At 36.8% G+C, this 20312-nt stretch overlaps 4 protein-coding genes and 1 non-coding gene across 9 annotated transcripts; 3 read left to right on the top strand and 2 right to left on the bottom strand.

The window, feature by feature from the left end:
* Positions 1-3876: 3876 nt before the first annotated feature.
* On the top strand, positions 3877-7502 carry LOC105157614 (Pentatricopeptide repeat (PPR-like) superfamily protein). 4 transcript variants are annotated; one of them, XR_002286819.2, is made up of 5 exons: positions 3877-4025; positions 4254-4416; positions 4584-6431; positions 7269-7364; positions 7458-7502. XR_002286819.2 is itself a non-coding variant. In XM_020692851.2 (2 exons), the coding sequence occupies exons 1-2, from the start codon at positions 4323-4325 to the stop codon at positions 6419-6421; spliced, it is 1932 nt and encodes a 643-aa protein (XP_020548510.1). In that variant the 5' UTR covers positions 3973-4322; the 3' UTR covers positions 6422-6461. The 4 variants fall into 4 exon arrangements, 1 of the variants encoding a protein (XP_020548510.1); XR_002286818.2 differs by having other exon boundaries at positions 3885-4025; positions 4124-4416; XR_002286817.2 differs by having other exon boundaries at positions 3973-4416.
* Positions 7503-8073: 571 nt separating this feature from the next.
* Positions 8074-8147, bottom strand: TRNAI-UAU (transfer RNA isoleucine (anticodon UAU)). Its single transcript has one exon. It is a non-coding gene; the product is annotated as a tRNA-Ile (tRNA).
* Positions 8148-9223: 1076 nt separating this feature from the next.
* On the bottom strand, positions 9224-11321 carry LOC105157613 (trihelix transcription factor ENAP2-like). 2 transcript variants are annotated; one of them, XM_011074027.3, is made up of 2 exons: positions 11073-11321; positions 9224-10732 (listed from the first exon to the last, which is right to left on the bottom strand). In XM_011074027.3, the coding sequence occupies exon 2, from the start codon at positions 10572-10574 to the stop codon at positions 9450-9452; it is 1125 nt and encodes a 374-aa protein (XP_011072329.1). In that variant the 5' UTR covers positions 10575-10732; positions 11073-11321; the 3' UTR covers positions 9224-9449. The 2 variants fall into 2 exon arrangements, with proteins under 2 accessions (XP_011072329.1, XP_011072330.1); XM_011074028.3 differs by having other exon boundaries at positions 9224-10722.
* Positions 11322-13011: 1690 nt separating this feature from the next.
* Positions 13012-14901, top strand: LOC105157612 (uncharacterized). The gene is made up of 3 exons (XM_011074026.3): positions 13012-13168; positions 13888-14457; positions 14536-14901. Exons 1-3 carry the CDS (start codon positions 13143-13145, stop codon positions 14723-14725), a joined length of 786 nt encoding a protein of 261 aa, XP_011072328.1. The 5' UTR covers positions 13012-13142; the 3' UTR covers positions 14726-14901.
* Positions 14902-16284: 1383 nt separating this feature from the next.
* Positions 16285-20081, top strand: LOC110011227 (MAR-binding filament-like protein 1-1). The gene is made up of 4 exons (XM_011074326.3): positions 16285-16629; positions 17297-17340; positions 17437-17565; positions 18172-20081. Exons 1-4 carry the CDS (start codon positions 16371-16373, stop codon positions 19786-19788), a joined length of 2049 nt encoding a protein of 682 aa, XP_011072628.2. The 5' UTR covers positions 16285-16370; the 3' UTR covers positions 19789-20081.
* The last annotated feature ends 231 nt before the right edge of the window (positions 20082-20312 follow it).

The raw sequence follows: 20312 nt of genomic DNA, 5'->3' as shown, positions 1-20312 counted from the left end.
AAAAAATGTGGGGTTAATTGCATTCTTTTCTCTGCTTTGTGTAATTATAAGTAAATTTTGTATAATTTGAGTGTATTTAGCATCTTTAAAGTGTGCTTTCATATAATAAATTAGTACTCACGTGAGTTAAAATTTATTGATATTAAATAAAAAATTGAATAAAAATTAATATTCACCCTTGATTGGTTGAGGATTAATTGTTCAACAATATTTTTTAGCTATTTTTATAATGATGAAGAATATAACTTTTCATATGCATTTTTGCATGAAAATGTATGAGAATAATTGGGTCATAAAAATTATTTGATTTACTATAAGTTAGAAATAAATTAATTGAAGTTAAATATGATTTTTTAAAATTTTTTTTTAATATCAGTAAATTCAATGAATTTTGGTTAATAAAGGGATTTATTTGTTAGACGGAGTTACAGAAGCAAATTTTAAGAATGCTAAATGTAATTTCTAAAATTATATGGGGTTGTTGTGTAATTACACTAATCTTCAGGGAAGAGAATTGTAATTATCCTTATAATATATGATACTTATCAAGCACCTTCAATGTAAGTTCTATTCATTCAAATTAATGATGCTCATGGGACCACGCACACGGAGCGGAATGCTGTGAGCCATGAATTTATAGCTTATTATTAGTCCTTGTTGGGAGGAGTTTGATGCTGTCAGGTTATGGATTTTCGTTACGTGAGACTATGGGCGCAACATGTATTATCTGATGAGGAGGTCTAACAGCTTGTCTTGCCATTTACGCCGGAAGATGTGAAACTTGCGGTATTTAATATTGCTGACGACAAAGCTCCGGGCCCTGATGATTTTTTTTCAGGATTCTTTAAAGCTGCTTGGCCAGTGGTGGGGAGTGAGGTCACTAACGTTGTTCTGAATTTCTTTACAATGGAGAGGCTACTGAAGCAAATTAACAGTACGCTTTTGACATTTATTCCTAAGGTACACTACCCTACGACTATTGCTGATTTCCGTCCTATTTCGTGTTGTAATATTTTGTATAAGATTATTGCAAAACTACTTGTCCAAAGATTGAGTGTGGTGTTGGACAAGTTAATTAGTCCATGTCAGGCTGCATTCATACCCGGTAGAAGTATTGGGGACAATATTATGTTGGCACAGGAACTCTTTACCTGCTACAATCAAATGCGGTTACCACGGAGGTGTGTGTTAAAAGTGGATATTCGCAAGGCCTACGATACAGTAGAATGTGATTTTTTGTTAGCTGGGTTTCCAGTGGTATTTATGAAATGGATTGAGAAGTGTGTCACCACTACCTCATTCTCGGTGGGGATGAACGGAAAACCACATGGTTTTTTCACAGGTGCCCGGGTTCTTCAGGGCGATCCACTCTCGCCATACCTATTTGTACTTGTGATGGAGGTGATGCATCTGGTATTTTTACAGATGATCGACCAGGACGAAGGCTTTACCTTCGATTCGAAATGTGAGCCTTCTTGTATTTTTCAGCTGGGGTTTGTTGATAATTTCTTATTGTTCTATCGTGCTGACATTGACTCCACTAGAGTATTCAAAGAAGGATTGGATCGGTTTGGGACGTGGTTGGGACTAAGACTTAATGTGGAGAAGAGTCATCTTATTATCTCTCGATCTGCACAAGGATTGAAAGAGCAGATGTTAGCGGTGCTTGGATTTCAGGAGGGGCTTCTACCGATGAGATACTTAGGCATTCCCTTGATCTCTTCTAAACTGTCTATTTCTGACTGCCAATCTTTACCAGAAAAAAATTGATGAACGTATTGCTGGTTGGGAGGGCTTGACACTCTCATATGCGGGGAGGGGGCAAATTATTAAATCTGTACTCACAGCTCTGAGTGTTTACTGGGCTTCGACATTCATACTACCAAAAAGGGTTACTAAGAACATTGAGAAGCGCCTACGGAATTTTTATGGAAAGGAACAGGGAGCAGTGGTTACGCCAAAGTGGCGTGGAAGGAGGTTTGTAAACCACTAGTTGAGGGAGAACAAGAACTGAGGGATATTAGCACAATAAACCGTGCTCTCATATGCAAAAAATTATATGATGTCATCCAGTGTGATAGGACTTCCATTTGGGTTGATTGGTTATACCAGGGGCGATTACGTGATGCTTCAATATGGACTATCCCTGATCATAGAGGCTCGTGGGGTTGGAAGAAAATGATCCGTCTGCGAACGTGGCTGCGACCAATGGTGGAATACCATATTGGAGATGGAGGTGACTTTTATCTCTAGAAGGACCCATGGCATCATCTCGGTCCTCTTATAGAGAGATTCTCGAGGGGCCCAATCACCCTTAGTCTTCATGAATCCATCAGACTTAGCTCTGTCATCCAGAGAGCTCAGCTGCAGTGGCCTCTCATTAACGACATAGAGTACTTGGAGATTACTCACACGCTTCCACCGATTCATGAAGATAATGATCGAATTATTTGGAGATTTGCCGGTGGAATCTCTACGACCCAGGCTCTATACCGATTATTTGATCCACCAGGTCCGAAAGTAGGTTGGGCTTCACTACTTTCGGGCACTTTAAAGATACCTCGCCACATGTTTATCTTATGGCTTGCTATATTGGAGAAACTACCTACGACGAACAAATCATAGTTATCTCACTTAGGTAGATGTGTATTATGTGATGAGGATGAGGTGGAGATACACACACACATACACACACACACACACACACACCTATTCTTCCCATGTCGATACAGTCGCCAATGCCTTCACGCTATTAGATGAGTTGTACGCTTTGCGTGGCCTAATAGAGATTGGATGACAGATGTTGAGTGGGCTGCAAGAAAGTGGAGGGGTAAACATATCGTCAATGTGGTCTATCGCGCATTACTGGGTGCGTGTATCTACCATATATGGAGAGAGAGAAATTTTAGGCGATTCGAGCATACTGAGCGGAACCCGAATATTGTAGCTAGCTTAATTGTGGAAGATGTTAGACAGTGTATACTTGACATTACCTTAGCTAGCTCTGTTAGTACACATGCACTTTATAAATTGTGGCGTATCCTTTGGCATGTCGAGGGAAACACTACTTGATTCATGATTGTTGTACTATATCTTTTTCTATTTATGAAAATTACATTTACCAAAAAAAAAGGTTCTATTTATTCCCCTGTACGGTCGTACTAATGGAAAGATTATTTGCTAGATGAAAACATATATCATGCTTGTTAGGTGTAATATTTTAAATTATATAGAACTTACGTGTAATTACATCAAATTTCAGAAAAAAAATATAATTATTTTAATTGTATACTGTTTATTTTGTTCGATAAAAATATTAAGATAAATATTGTTATATATTTACAATGTAGAAGAAAATTAACTAAAAAAAAAATACAAAATGACCTTTTATATGTACTTTATTGTTTAGTATATATAAATATATTAAATAGTAATATATAGGATATATATAAATATAATTTATAGTGTATATATAGAGAGAGAGACAGTGAGAGAGAGAAACGGGGGCAATTATGTTAAAAACTTGATCTTTATATCTACTAGCCTCATGGAATAAATTATGAAATAATTTATCCCACCTCATGAGGTAGGTGAATTATTCTAACAAAATAATATATTATTATGGGCTCGAATTATATAAAAAGAAATAAACATTAAATTGGGCATAATCCCTCACTGTAGATATGAATGTCGTTAAACTACAGCACTGATACAAGTAACAAAGGCAAAATTGTGGATGCGGTTAGTTTTCTATCATTGTGTACCATTATATGGATTCCAAATTTGAAAGTCGTAGGACCATTTGAATCCTCTTTAGTTTGGGGATTCTCAATGGAGAAAAGGGGCCGAGTGGGGATTTTCAACAGTACAAGGGGTTAAGTTTTATAAAGAATACTTGAGGGGGTCTAAGTGATATATCATGGTATTTTGAGGTCCAAAGAGCAATTTTACCTGTTAATTAATTTTACCGACGGGTCCATTTCCCTCTGCGCCGTACAGTTCTTCTCAAACAGTAGACTCCGGAGGTATTTGGTTTTCAATCTTCATCATTTTTTATGATAAAATTGTAGGACTAGTACTTGAAAGAGATTTAATTCTGTTTATCTTTGCATCATACCTCCAGATATCGGGAAACGAAACACTTGCACGAGCACGCACGGACACTCACAGTTGTGGAATTGGATAATCTTGTTGATGTGTTATGGTGATTGTTTGTGGTGGGCTGTGTTGTTTTTTGATTGTTTTTGCTGCAGAGGTGCTTGTTCCGTTCCAGGTAGTAAAATCACAGTAGGAATTTCAAGAATGAATCTTTGATTTGAGGGATGAGGGTTGGAGGGAAAATGGCGGCGAAATCAATCGGCTGGAGGCGGGGAATATCCACCTGTTCTTGTTTATTTGAGAGAGTGAAGCAGACAGGTGATCTTTCGTCGTTTGAATTTGTAGACGAGTTCAAGGATTTTTCAGCTGTTTGTTAAGTTTAGTTATTTTTTCCTTGTTTTGGTATTTTGTTTGTAGTATTTTGCAAGTGTAAGGAAATATAGGCATAAGATATTGAATAAAACTCAGTATCTTTGTGGTTGCAGAAAATGAAATTGTTCAAATGTTTCGGTTGGGAAGTCCGAAAGATGACACGCCGTATTTTGGGAACCGTTCCCCTATAAGGAAGAACAGCTCTGCAAGGGCCCTTGATGAGAGGTTTATAAGGATCTTGAAGATATTTAAGTGGGGTCCTGATGCAGAAAAGGCCCTGGAGGTTTTGAAATTGAAGCTTGATCATAGGCTGGTTCGCGAAGTTTTACAAGTGGATGTGGAGGTCAATGTGAAAGTGCAGTTCTTCAAGTGGGCTGGGAAGAGAAGGAATTTTGAGCATGATTCTACCACTTACATGGCTTTGATTCGTTGTCTTGAGGAAGCTGGGCTGGTTGGTGGAATGTGGAAGATAATCCAGGAAATGGTGAAGAGTCCATGTGCCATTGGCCCGGCTGATTTGTCTGAAATTGTCAGAATCTTGGGCAGGGCAAAGATGGTGAACAAAGCTCTCTCTGTCTTTTACCAGATTAAAAACCGCAAGTGCAAACCGACCGCTGGCACATATAATTCCATCATCTTGATGCTGATGCAAGAGGGTCATCATGAGAAAGTTCATGAGCTATATAATGAGATGTGCAATGAAGGTAATTGTTTCCCTGACACTGTAACATACAGTGCTTTAATATCTTCATTTGGGAAACTAGGCCGTGATGATTCTGCAATTAGGCTATTTGATGAAATGAAAGAGAATGGCTTATATCCCACTGCAAAGATCTACACTACTTTATTAGGTATTTACTTTAAACTAGGAAAGGTTGAAAAGGCATTAGGATTAGTGCAAGAGATGAAAGACACGGGTTGTGCACTGACAGTGTATACATATACGGAAATGATAAAGGGACTTGGTGCAGCTGGGAGGGTAGAAGAGGCTTATTCGGTATTCCTGAATATGCTAAATGATGGTTGTAAGCCTGATGTGGTGCTAATAAACAATGTTATAAATATCTTGGGCAAGGGGGAGCGTTTAGCTGATGCCATTAAGCTTTTCGAAGGGATGGAGTCCTGGAGCTGTACACCAAATGTGGTGACTTATAACACTATCATTAAAGCTCTCTTTGAATCAAAAGCCCCAGTATCTGAGATCACCTTGTGGTATGAGAAAATGAAAACCAGTGGCGTTAGTCCTAGCTCTTATACTTATTCAATTCTCATAGACGGGCTTTGCAAGAAAAATAGCCTAGAAAAAGCACTATTAATGCTTGAGGAGATGGATGAAAAGGGGTTTCCTCCATGTCCAGCTGCCTACTGCAGCTTAATCAACAGTCTTTGCCGGGCAAAACGCTATGATGCGGCGCATGAGTTATTTCAAGAATTAAAAGAAAATTGTGGATCCTCAAGTGCTCGTGTATATGCTGTGATGATAAAGCATTTCGGAAAGTGTGGCCGTTTGTCGGAGGCTGTTGATCTTTTCAATGAGATGAAAAGACTTGGTTGCATTCCAGATGTTTATGCTTATAATGCACTCATGTCAGGGATGGTGAGGGCTGGCATGACAGATGAGGCTCAGTCCTTACTTCGAACAATGGAAGAGAATGGTTGCACTCCTGACCTTAACTCTCATAATATTATTTTAAATGGATTGGCTAGAACAGGTGGGCCACAAAGGGCCATGGAGATGTTCACAAAGATGAAAAATTCCAAGATGAAGCTAGATGCTGTTTCTTACAACACCCTTTTGGGTTGTCTCAGTCGTGCTGGTATGTTTGAGGAGGCTGCGAAGCTAATGAAAGAGATGAACTTGCATGGTTTCGAATATGATCACGTAACTTACTCATCAATACTTGAGGCTGTTGGTAAAGTTGATGAAGATTGTAAACTTGCAGCTTTGTGAACTACACATGGTATAAATGATGCCTTTATTACTTGGATTATATTCTTGCTTTTGCTTTTCCAAGGTTATTGGTAGTGTTTACTTCTAGACTTGGCCTGGTGCATTTATTTACCGATTAGCTGTATTTTACAAGTGGGAACAAGGCGTGGTCATCCTGCTCCATATCAGCTCTCATGTGCTGCATTCCCCCCCATGTCCTTTTGCCTCTCATCCTGACCTATTTCACTAGACTTTAAGAAGGAAATAACAAGGCTATCTTCTTGGGGAAAAAGGTTTTGGTTCATTAGTAGAGACTTGAAAACTTTGTTGTATTTGATTTCGTTTATTGGGTGGGCGGGCAACTCTTTTCAGGATTTTGTGCGTAAAACAAGAGTTTATCAAAATGAGTTCCGGAATGGAAATGGGTCATGTGCGTTGCTGCTGGCTGTTGTGCTCCGTGTTAGCTTCTAAGATGCAGAATTTCTCCCTTTTTCTTCCCCCTGCCTTTCCCTACTCAAAACAATTTTGCAGGACTTCATGAAGGGAATAAATTGGGAACTCCGCCAGGAGAAAAGAGAAACAAATTGGAAAGATCAGGGTTGTTTATCTGCTTGGCTGCAGCATAGGGTAGCCATAGATCTTCAAGCTCTAATTATCAAGGATGGAGCTTTGCGCAATAAATGATGCTTGCAAGTTACATAATACCATATAAGTTCTTGCCGTATTTTGCAACTGAATACCAGCAGACCCTAGTGCCTAGAGCCTGAAAAGTGAAACTTGAATCTGATATCTATTCTTTACTTTACCAATATGATCAAATGCTTGAAGTGTGTAACAGTTTTGATGGCTGAACTACTGCATTTATCAGACATAAAGGAAGGCAGAAGGAGCAAAGATATCCTCAGGTGGGAAATTTCCTTTGGCGAAGCATTTTATAGACAAGCTAATATCATTCGGGCAGAAGGTGCCACTTCTGAACTTCTGTGACCAGATTCAGCTCCCAGCTCTCTTTGGAATTATGTTCGCTTGTACTGATCTCGACTTAAACTCTGCGCAGGTTTTGTTGAAACGAGGATTTCCAGCACATCTTGTGGCTTGGAGCTAATGAGGGAACTGAGTTTCGGATTGAGGGGATCCAACTAGCTTGTTTCAGGTTGCTATTATAATGTGCATGGAAATCAGGCTGCCAAAGACAAACATGTTATTGGTTGGAATATAAAGCCTGTGGAATTCAGATTTTCAACTACAGCTGAGTTTCAATTGACATAACGCTGTGGCTGAGCTGGAGTTTGCGTTCCTCCAATTTTCGTCCTATCTATTCGATAGCTTGCGCAAGAATGAGAGTGTAGTTTTGTTAACCAGATGACTAACTGGAAGTCTTATTATGTAGGATCCCATTTTCCTAAGAGACCTTACACTCATCAATGTACTAAAACTTATCACAGAGTAGAATTTTAATTCCTGGGCTTTGTACTAATTCATTTTTCGTATAAAAACATATAATAGTTTCTTTGAAGCCCAGCGCTAAACTTATGAGACAGAAAATCTCGGATCTTTGGAAACCATAAAATACTAATAGATAGCTCCGAAACCATTAACATAGTTCAATGTTTCATCATGGGACATTACAATAAAACAGTACCTGCACTCACCACTGCTCACTTCAAAAAAGATGGTCCCGGCGGGGCTCGAACCCGCGACCTTCGGCTCATAAGACCAACGCTCTAACCAACTGAGCTACGGGACCTTGTTGTTGATCAATCATCAATTTAACCTTCTTGTTGATCAGTCATCAATTTATATATAGATTAGAAGAATTATTGTTGTAGGCTGTAATGTGACTATAAGCTTCTCTTCCTTCACATTTGCCATCTTTACTCTCTCAAGTCTGTCTGTGACCTTAACTAACACTAACTCATTAACAAATTGTACCCGTACCACCATAATTTTCTCTTACAAGAAAGTAAGTAAACACAGACCACAAAACAGAAAGAAACGATAACATGAATAACCATCTTCTCTTCACCGTTATTATGCCTGCAGAAATGTAACTCAGAGATGCAGACAACACCGTTATTATGCCTGCAGAAATGTAACTCAGAGCTGCAGACAACACTTACGACGATGTTCATGGTACAGCAGAGACCGACAATCCATATAATAACATACAAAATTTAATAAATGCCGGCACCTACCAACTAATAGCAACTTCTTTATGTAGTTAAGGTACATAGTTGCTGACGGCATCTCTCATAACCAGACTCATTTGAGCTTATCTCTTCAGTTCACTATGTTTCTTTTCTCTTTGTATGGGGTGGTTATCAGGGCATTTAAAAGTCGAGACGTCATAGCAGTGAATTTTGAATATGAGTTCTTACAGTTCAGATTAAGTAAGCAAGAGTAGAAGAACATTAGCAATCAAAAGTTGGGTTTTTGGACACTTACTGGTGGTCTTAAGGTTGAACCCGCAAATAGTTACAGGTATAGCTCAGAATTTTGCTGTTAGAATCTCTACAATTAATGAATATGTACTCAAAACACCACATTTGCATCAACAGTTGGTAGAGCAAAAAACATATGCAATAAATATGCCACATTGTTATTACATCAAACCTTACAGGCATCAGTTATCCAGATATGGACAGAAAATAGCAGTATCAAATCAATGGCAGATGAAACTAATGCACAATAATCTTCAACAATTTGTTAGCAATAGTTCTTGTGGTATGAACTCACAACTCTGCAATCGACCCGACAGAAAAGAAAGATGAAACGTGATCATGGAATGGATTGTATGTAACCAAAAGAGAAATGGGAACTAAATTAGCAAATGAGAGATGTTGCTATAGTTAATACAAGTTTAGAAGTATCGACTGAGCGCATATACATTGAACTCTTTAATCACAATAAAACTAATTAGAGTTTCCAATATCAGCTTCGCATGAGTTTTATTGTCTTGCAGATCAGGTATGCAAGAGGGCAATATAATACAACAATGGCAAGATTTCCTCCTAGAGGAATGTACGAACAATGATCAGAGAAAGCTACATCAACCGCTGACATTCTCAGCAGACACTTCATTATCATCATCCTCTCCTCGTCGGATCTTCTCAATCTCAGCTTGAGCTCTCTCTAGTATCTGCCTCTTCTGAAACTCCAAATCTCTATGGAAGTCCATCCGCATTTTTTCTAGCTCTGCCATTTGCTGTCTCTTGCTATTCTCTATCTTCTGATATATCTCACTGAATTTCTGAATGGAATCAGCGAGCAATTTGAAAGAAGCTGCATTGCCCCTGACTCCTCCATTCTTTGTCTTCTGGGGTGGAAGGCCCTCAGATTCATCTTCCCCACCCCCGGCAGATGCTGAGTTTTCTGGACTATCTCTCATTTCATCTAATCCATTTGAGCGATTCAAATAAACTTTAGGGTTCATGAATACGTACTCTCCTGAGTCCACTCCACATGAAAGGCCTGCTTGCTGTGGGAGTGATGACAAAAGTGCATCCAGCTTCTTGAAATACACCCAATTACTGGCTGAACTCCCACTATCTCCCAACTTCATCTTCTCTTTTTTGTATTTTTTCTTCAACGTGTCCAAGCGGTTTCGACACTGAGTATCTGTTCTCTCAATCTTTGATTCCTGGGATACCTTCTCAGCAACTTCTTGCCACTCCTCAGAGCGGAGACTCTTCTTCCCTTGTTTGAGAAATCGATCACCCCAAGCATCCAGTAAGATGAAAGTCTCGTGCTCAGTCCAATCCGTGAGTGGATTGCGTCCACCATATGATGTCTTTGGAACTGAAGCTGAAGCAGATGATGGGGCTGGTACTCGAGGTGCAAATTCATAACTTGACAATAGGGTTTTAAGCTTCCTCTTCTTAGGGTGCCTCTCTAAATCACCAAAATCATCATCATCATCACCATCATCGCCATATTCATAATCATCTTTACCTATCCTCTGAACACCATTTCCTCCATCATCATCGTCATCGTCGTCATCCTCGTTATCTTCCGCATTATCTATATCCTCTTCCTCCTCCTCATCATTATCGTCATCCTCGACATAAGAATTCCCAACATTCCGAGGATAATTGACATTTTCAACAGGGAACTTTTGGCGATTCACGCGATAAGAGTTGGGAGGGTACCCCTTACCATCCTCCTCATCCATCATATGTCCAAAGACCAATAAAAGTGAAAAACAACTACTTCCTAATTTTCTCCGAAGATTAGTTTCCTAAACAACAAAATACCATGCCCAAATCCAACCAAAGATCCTGCCATCATCACCTTCAATAGACCAAGATTTCTTCTCCAAGCACCTAAAAATACCTAAAAAATTCAGATCATTATTGCCAACAGTATAACAGCAAAATTACATTGATATTACTTAATTTGAACCCATTTCCATAACTGCATCCAACAACAGTAACCTTAAACCAGTTATAAGGATAAAAGTTCAGTATCTTTACGATCAAGGCCTATAAAGATCAATTCCAAGAAAAACTCAATTTATAATAATAGATCATTTCATCAATCTTAAAGCAGAAGACCATGAACAAGAACCAAAATCATCCAATATCACCAAATAACCCTACTTAAAATTCGAATCTTTTACTAATCCCACATATAATCAAATCCCTGAAAATGAAAAACCCATCAGAAATCTTACCTCAATAAACTCAAATTAAACACTTGGAACGCATTCAAGATTCAAGCTTCCCGGAAAATAAGACGCAAAAGGACTAAAATCATAAGTAACGTAACTGAAGTTGCGAAAGGTAATTCTTCCTCACGGAAAAAGGATTGCTCTCACGTGAAATGCTGTGAATTCGTTGGAAATTTGGGAAATTACAAGGCTTTGTCTGTTGGCGAGTCGGGAAAGTGAGAAAAGGCGCATCTTTTTGGGGGTGAATAACGATGATGTGAAATGTGAAGTGGTAGTTACTAAAATGCGCAGGGGATGCGCTCACCAATTCTGGCGGCATCTCACCCAACTCTGGGCCCACAAGATAAAGTCAGGGGATTCTTTGCGTTACGGACTAATGGCCCAAAGCGCTAAACCAAATCTCACCTAGGCGGTTGTATATACTTACATATACATATATAAAATATATTAGTAATAATTTGCATAATTTAATTTATTATATATCAATAAAATTATAAATTATAAAATAAATGATTAATAGAAATTAATACAATAAATTAACTTTAATGCATATGAAAAAAAATATTTGTATAACTAATTAATCTAAGTGATAGTTATTTATAAGTGAAAAAAGTATAGGTAAAAATATTTTTAATCAATTCATATTTTACCTATCAAAGATAGTTACCCTAAAACCTTATCGGAATATGATTATTATTATTATTATTTTACATAAAAAAATTTATTGGAAATATGAGAGAAATTCTGTGACATATATTAGAAGTAAGATAACTTTATAAAAATACTTACAAAAATCAAATTAAAATAAAATGCATAATTGTGCAATGTCTATATTAATTATAATATCAACAAGGTTGGGATGATTTGCTATGATAGTCAATAAGCATAGTGGTACTTGATAAATTATGAAACATTAAATTGGCACAATTGACTAATTAATAATTAATTTAAATTAGAGATATATATGCAATTTATTACCATATAAATTGAATAATTACTGTAGGATTGATACGACTGTTAACCGTTATTTGTTATGAATGGTTAAATTTATTATGAACGTTAACCGTTGATAATCATCGTTTTGTTGGTTATAGGTCCTTGACCGTTAGCATTCATTCATGATGATCGAGCAATCCGTGTAATAATTCCAGTTTGTAGTGTACGGATGACGTACAAAAAGTATCTAAAAGTACGTCAAATAGTTATCTACGAATATTACGTGAAACTCTGACTTCAACGATCGACTAATAATGAATGCCCTGATTTCTTGTCGAGAATTTAAAAATTACAATTTACGATCCCTGCTTATTAAAATATATAATAGTTTATGAAATATTTTTCTTTTTTGATAATAATTACATTAATATATAGATCAATTACTACATCAACATAGGAAAAAACAGTGAAACTGATCATTAAAATTTCTTACATCCACTTCTCATTAATGATGGATGTTTTTACATTCCATTATAAGTTTCTAATATTTATATAGTAATATTTGAATGAATAAAGATTAGATTTTTGGAGGGTGGTCTATATTAGTTATATGATTCAAATAATATTGCAAAACTCATCTCATATTCACTGAAACAAATCAGCAAAACATTGAATTAATTAATGATGACCTGTAGAGCAGCAGCTCATCTCCTCATCACTCCCTCTACTCTTCTTACAAACTTTCCATGAACTCCGCAGAGCTTTCAGACAAAACAAAAACACTCAACAACCAAACGTTTATGCTCACTTTGTTCTAAAACCTCATCCCAACTCAAATTATGAAACCCTTAAACCGAAAAAAGATATGGTTCCCGAGTGTCTCACACTAACCATGTGAGTGTTCCTGCAGAACTTACTGTGGTTATCGCGTGCGGATGAACAAGCAGCCCTCATTCCCTTGAAAAAAATACCAGAAAAAGATTCCTTTGTATATTTTTTAATGAAAATATTAATGATGCAAGAATTTGGAGTGATACCCTCGTCAGCATTCTGCTATAAAAGGCATCCCTTCTACACACTCTGATGAATACAACATCATAAAAGCATTTAAGAGTAGTACTAGCAACTCTCTCTTTCATGGAGCTCTCATATACACAATCCAGGTACATATATATATATACTTCCCATGAATCTATATATACATGCATATATCTTCTTGCATATATGTATATATTTGTTCGAGTGGTTTTATAAATTTAAATACATAACAGATACTGTGTAAATTCGACTGCATGCATCGGAATATTATGCTTTGGAAGAAACTTTTGAGTAAATATTTGGAACAAATCTCAAGAATTGGGATGAAATCTACATTTAATTTGTTCTAATTTTTGATTGAGTTGGTTTTAGAGGCATGCAAATGATACTTTACTGTGAAGATCTTGTGGAGTTTATGAAATATATGAGTTGGATTTTATTAATTTTTTCTCTATTTTAATTTTTAATTAAATATGGATTTTTGTATACTAATTTGGCTTCAAAAGTTGATATAATTTGGCCTAATTTCTTGTTTTTAGACTTTTTTTTTCTTTTTTTTTTTGAAATCAACTCTTGTTTATAGATTTAACATATGATTTTTACCCACATTTTTGAATAACTAATAATCTTATAAATTTTACTTTTCCTCTTACATAATTTTTTTTAAACTTTATTTTTGGTGTTAAAGATTGAAATTAATTCTTATATTTTTTCTGCAAACTCAATTTTATGCTTACAGCATTTAGATTTCTCAGGTTATATATATTATATGGTTGTTTAAAATTCTTATATTTCTTTAGATTTTATGACAAATTCTTGATGTTTTTCCTCTTTGATGTTGTAGGTCCACTCAATCATCTTTTTCGCAACTGTCATACGACAATGTAATGAAACAAAAGGTAGGACTATACATTCCCGATGATGACAAGCCATCGGAGGAAGCTCGTATCATTTTTAAAACCAGGAATTTAACGAAAACCCTCATCGAAAATAATATGATGATGTTGAATTTCAAGCCCTCCAAGGGCAAAGAGGTAGCGGTCGATGAAGTGGGCCCCACCAGCCCGAATTTAATCAAACTGTGTCTATTATCTTCGATTCATAATCATGTGCCTATAATTTCTGGCTCAAACCAGAGTCGAGGGCGACTCCCGTTAACCACATGCACTAAGCATGGAAAGGTCGGGTTCTTACCACTGGAGTACGTTAGAGAATTGCCCGAATACACTTGTACGACGTACAAATACCCGACCAACAAAGTCGTACACAGTTTCGACGACTGCATCTTGGAGTTTCCTCGTACTGAAGTCGCAGGGAGTTCAAGTACTAAACATGTCAAAGATGACGAGTACATGAAGAAATGCTATAATTGCTGCAAAAAGCTATCAAAACCAATTGACATTTTCATGTACAGGTAGTGTAAGAAAAAAGGGGTTTTCCATTGTTGTTATTACATTGGTGTTTTCCTAATTCGTGACCATTTGTTTCCTAGGGATACTCCGTATTGCTGCATTGAATGTCGTTACGACGCTTTTGTGTCGTACTGCTGGAACAAGAAACAGATGAAGGACAACGACAGTGAAAGTAGCTTGAGCCTGGATGAAGACTTTATGTTTTGTATGGGGTCGAGCACGAGCGTGAGCGTGGACGAAGACGCTATGTTTTGCATTGGCTCGAGCTAATCTGCACGAAATCGACGATGGACTCTATGAAATTATTAGTCATTGTGATAGTTATTGGAGTCGTATTTTGCTGTTTTTTAGTACCTTTATTTTCCCTATTGTGTGTTGTGTCCTTAATTTGTCAAATTAATGTTGTAATGAAAATTTATGTTGTGATTATGAGTTTTATCATAAAATGTGTTACGCCAGAAAGCATAATTTTACGTCCAGCTTCACAATGTTCAATGAATGAAATTAAATAACTACATATGGAATCAAAAAATAAAAATTAAATGATCATGAGATCATCTCTATATAGGTAAGTAAAATGGCATTTTTTGTATCATATCTTAGTGCCTTTTTAATTTAGTCCCGCTTATTACGATTTTCTCATATTGTATCTTGTAAGTTGAAAATATTCTTAACTTTTTAGTCCTCACGTATATTTTTCATCCAATACTTAACAAAAAATATACGAAAATACAAGTGAGACTACAAACAATTTCGTTAATTATATGCACGTGAGAATTAATTAAAATTGAAAAAATTTTCAACTTAAGGGATGTAATATGAAAAAATCATAACAAATTGAATTAAATTGAAAAATGCTCTAACATATGGGATAAAAAATAACAAATACATGGAAGAATCTTATGAAATTTCAGACATAGTATGAAATTCATTTAGCTTGCCAAATCATTTTATTTGTCCGGCTGCAGATTGATAATCACAAAAAGTATATAAGTATTGTAATATATAAAAAATTAGGACACATGAAATTTATTACAACCAATTATTACGTATATGAATATTTATGGTAATATTTTTAAAAAAAATAATTGCACGTTGGATGCATTTATTATAGATATATCAACAACCTGCAGATAAGATAATACTGAAATTAATGTGTATATTCAAGGGATAAATACAAGAGAAATAGTGAATCTACGTTAAGGAAAACATTTAAACTCTCAAGTTATTAATTTTAGCAACTCATCAAATTCACTAATAAATATTTTGTCCCTAAGTAATTATTAATCAGTAATTAAATTAATGTGATCATGCATGATAAATGCATATTATTTAAATTTTTTGCACCAACCAGGCCATTCTTTTTCTCCATCATATTTTTTGAATTTATTGTGTTTTAAACGTCATTATATTTTTCTTCAATATAGTCTCGTCTTGCGATTTTGTCATATTGCATCTTATAAGTATCATCAAGTGCATTTTCATCCAATAATTCATCGAGTTGTTAGTATTTCTGTACACATTTTTTACATTATCGCTATTGATTGGATGAATAATGCACGTAGGGACTAACATTAATAAAATTTTAACTTATGGGATGCAACGTGAGGAAATCGTAACAAATGTGTGACTAAATTGAAACTTCAATTTTATATTATCTCCAAAAACAAATTGAAACATATACATTATCTCTAATTTTTTTTATTTATTTTTATTTTTCTCTTTCTATCTACACAAAACACCCGGAACAAAACCAAATATTATGGTTAATTCCACCTCTATAAAAGGATTATATGCATTGAGAGTTGGTGATCTCAGCGAAATAATAAGTTGAGATTGTTTGTGAAAGGAGGAAAGCAAGCAGTTGGACTACGAGGACAGGTGACCCTCAAAAATCAAGAAAAAGTGAAGAAATATGGGGAGTTCTTGTTTTCAGCACTCTCCATTCTGCCACTCTCGCTGCACCCCCTACTCTTGGCAATGTTGTTTCCAGCCTCCATTATCGTTTTCTCCCTTGAGAAATGCTCCCAACCGGAGAGCAATAGTTTCTTGTTCTCAGCAAGAAAATCCCAAAGACTGCAATTCTTGCGCGAGGAGAGCGGCTGTCTTCACTGGTTTTGCATTGCTTCCGCTTCTTAACTCGAGGGTAGATGCAATGAAAGGGTTTGCTGCAGGTGGGTTTGCCTTTTTTCTTGTATTTTCAAGATTCCTTCTTCTTGTTTTTATTGTATTTTCAAGATTCTTTCCTCTCTGCTATGATGAACTCAAGTTTGATGAGTCTTTGTCTAGTCTGGGTTACTTTTTCTTTTGGTATTTGACATTCTTGACTGCTAAATGGAATGACATATTGATTTGGAGGAGATGAACCTAGATTGTATCTCATATCAGACTACGTAAACCTGATTTTATGCTGTTCTGTTCCACAAGAATAGGTTTATTCAGAAATTGTTGAAGCTATATACTTGAGAAACAAGGCGGTATACAAGTTGTAAAGACAGCGCGTATAAAGAAGAGAATGTAATAGAATCTTGCAATCCTGTGCTTGTTTGTGCATAGGTGATCGTTATGGTTGGTATACAGTTTCAGTTTCTCTACTTGTACTTCGTCATTTGGCACATTCTTGTTTATATATCTTTGGTTGCTTGAATCTTCGCACTTAATCGTCTTGATCGTATTTAAAGTATCTCTTTTATCAAGTCTGTCTGTTCTCTATTTGGGGTTTCCCACGGGTGTTGCTTCACATTCTTAAAAACTGAACCATCTAAAAACTATGTTTCACTTACAGGAAACTTAGATCCTATTATAAGCTATTACTAATGATTTTTGCATTTTTTATTTCAGAAAATGATGAACCCAGGGCTGAAGACCAGAAACAGAAAACAAAGGTCTGCATCCATGACAAATATAATATGAAAAGGATTATTTAAGTACTGGTTTGAGGTTCTCTGACTGTTGTGTTTTTTCATCATTCCCATGTTCAGGGAAGTTCATCTCGGAACCCCTTTTGTTCACTTCTCAATGAACTTGGGGTTTTTTGTTCGGGAGTGGTTGCCGGTCTATATGCTTCAAGAAACAAAGGAAATGTCATTTCGGATGCAATTATAGAATCTGTAAGTTATCATAAAGGAGTTTAAATGTTACCTTGGCGAATGCTTCTTTTTTAGATGGATGCATTTGAGCTCTTAATGAATGCAGATCATGCAAACTTTCTTACCTTCCAAGTTGAATCACGACCGGTTCATTCTTTGCCAAATGTAAAAGGACGAAAAATGGATGAGACTGTTTCATTTTGATCTTGCATCCCTTTCCCTTGGTCTTCCTTTAGGACATTAATATGTGCATTTTACAGTGACTATACAGGCAACGGCTATTGAGTGAAGCTGGCCTTTGCTGTTATTAAATGATACTCTTGTTAAAAACAGATAATAGTAGAGAAACAGCACGCGTAAACGAATTGCATCTGCATTTCACACCCGTTGACATGCTTGATAAACCCTTGTTTTTTGCCAAGTCAGAGCAATTGGTCCTGCTGGATTAACTAAGGAATGAAGGGGAAATAGACCCTTTAAGGAAGTTTCTAGCTCAGCTCTAATATCACGTATTTCTTTCAGCTGAATCTCCTAATAAGTTGTAAATAGAAGTCTGGTGTAGTGTAAGCATGTTAGAGTTTCTTAGGTTTCTTTGCTAAACTATCTGTTGTCTACTTGTGTGCACAGATGAATAATAAACTCAAGGAAAAGGAGGCTGCTATTGCTTCTCTGGAGAAAAAGTTTGAGATGGAGCTATTGAATGAGAAGGACGTCCAAAACAAGGAACTTGCAAAAGCTAATTTGGAGCGGCAGTCTTTAGTTGATCGATTGAATCTTGCACGTCATGTGATAACAAGGATGGGACAGGCACTGGAGAAAGAGAAAAGTTTGTATAAAGAGCTAACTATCCAAGCTCATGATCTTGAAAACAGCCTCAAAGAGGCTGGGAATGAGAAAAGGGAGCTCCAAGAACAGTTGAAAAAGAAGATAGATTCTGTAGCAGTCTCTCAAGAAAGGTTTAACTTGCTTGCTTCAGAAATCAAGGATAAAGAGGCTGATCTTCGGAACGCTAGTTGGGCGATTGCTGAGAAAGATAGAGAGGTCGACCAACTGAGCATTGCATATCGGCAATCCCTGGTTCAGCTAACTAGTTTGAATGCAGAGATAAAACAATTGAAAGATGTACTCCTGAAAAATGAAAAGGAGCTGCAACCGCGGAACGAAACGGTCCTTAAACTGGAAGCCGAGTTAACTTCTTCTCTTGCCAAGATAGATGAAGCCACCAAGAATCTTGATGCCGTACAGAAGGAATATGACGAGTTCAAGTCCTCCATGGAAAAGAAGTCCGCTTCAGATGCGACACTTTTGGGAGAAAAAGACGAAACAATTCACCAGCTTGAGGAACAGCTTAAGCTTGCACTCAAGGAACTGAACATTAACAAAGTGTTGATTTCTGATTTGACCTCGGAGAAAGACAATTTAAAAGAATCGCTGAATGTAGAATTGGGAAATGTTGAAAATCTATATCAGGACCTTAAGATCACGCAGGATGCTTTGGAGAAATCAAGAGGTGAAGCCTGTGATCTGGCAGAAGAACTGCAGCAGTCAAGATACTTGTGCTTGGACCTTGAAGCAGAGATCGGAAACATTCATGACCAGTTTACACAAGCTATAGAATTGTTACAGCAGAATAGTGATGAAGCCAAACAAAGGGTGACAGTCTTAGCTGAAGAACTAAGGGTGGCAACAGAGCTCCTGAGTGAATCAAATGAAAAGCTGAAAATTACGTCCCAAGAACTGGCTGCAGCAGTGCAAAAATGTGATAGCTTAGAAAAAGAACTTGTCGACGCCCATGAGAAAGCAGAAAGTGCTGCCCTTGTGCTGAAACAAGAGAAGCTTATTATATCTTCTTTGAACAAAGACTTAATGGCCCTGGAGACCCAGATTTCCAAGGACAATGAAGCACGAAAAAGTCTTGAAGCAGATGTAGAAGAGGCTACTAAATCACTTGATGAGATGAATAAACATGCACTGGTCATTTCCGAAGAGTTAGAGCTTGCTAATAATCAGATTTTAAGCCTGGAAGATGAGAAAGCTGAACTCTACAGGTCCCTTATTCAGCTAAAAAGAGCACATCAGGTAGCGCTGGAGAACTTAGAAGACGCCCACAACCTTATAGTGAGACTTGGAAACGAAAGGGAGAGTTTGCAGAAAAGAGGAGAGAAACTAGAAGAAGTTTTGGCATCTGCAAAGGGTGAAATATTGCAGCTGAGGAGCCAAATTAATGATGAAAACCAAAGCTGATCATCCCACAAGGAAAGTTACTCGGAGGAGAAAGGCTAATCCTCAGCAAAAAGATCCATAGCATGTAAATACCATGCTCGCCACCCCACTAATCCACTCACATTGACTGATTACAAGCCGTGAAACTGGCTTCCATTGTATTTTTCATACTAACATCGATGGGAAAAGGGAAAATATGGTTAGAATTAGGATTGTTTCTTTTTGCGGTAGTTGTACTTTCATGCTATGATGAGTGTATATTCAGGGTGATTGCTTAGTATTGTATCCTGTAATGTAGTTTACTGCAGAACATAAGCAGCTTATACAATTCATAGTGTTAAACTCTTACCATTGGTTTCACACGTTCCATATTACTTTGCATGTTATAAGTTTGGATCGGGAGCATAACAGCGTTGATGTATATCTATGATGCACGGGTCCATATTCACCCTAATTGACTTATTATAGGTTTATTGCTGAGCACCGTTTAACATAAATATTGTGCACCAAACATTCTACAACGCGCGCTTAAGCAATGCTTGTTA

This window comes from Sesamum indicum, linkage group LG3, assembly GCF_026168435.1.
Source record: "Sesamum indicum cultivar Baizhima isolate 11 linkage group LG3, ASM2616843v1, whole genome shotgun sequence".
Classification (NCBI taxonomy): domain Eukaryota; kingdom Viridiplantae; phylum Streptophyta; class Magnoliopsida; order Lamiales; family Pedaliaceae; genus Sesamum; species Sesamum indicum.
The sequence above is the reverse complement of the archived record's forward strand: the minus strand, read 5'-3'. Positions and strand labels throughout refer to the sequence as shown.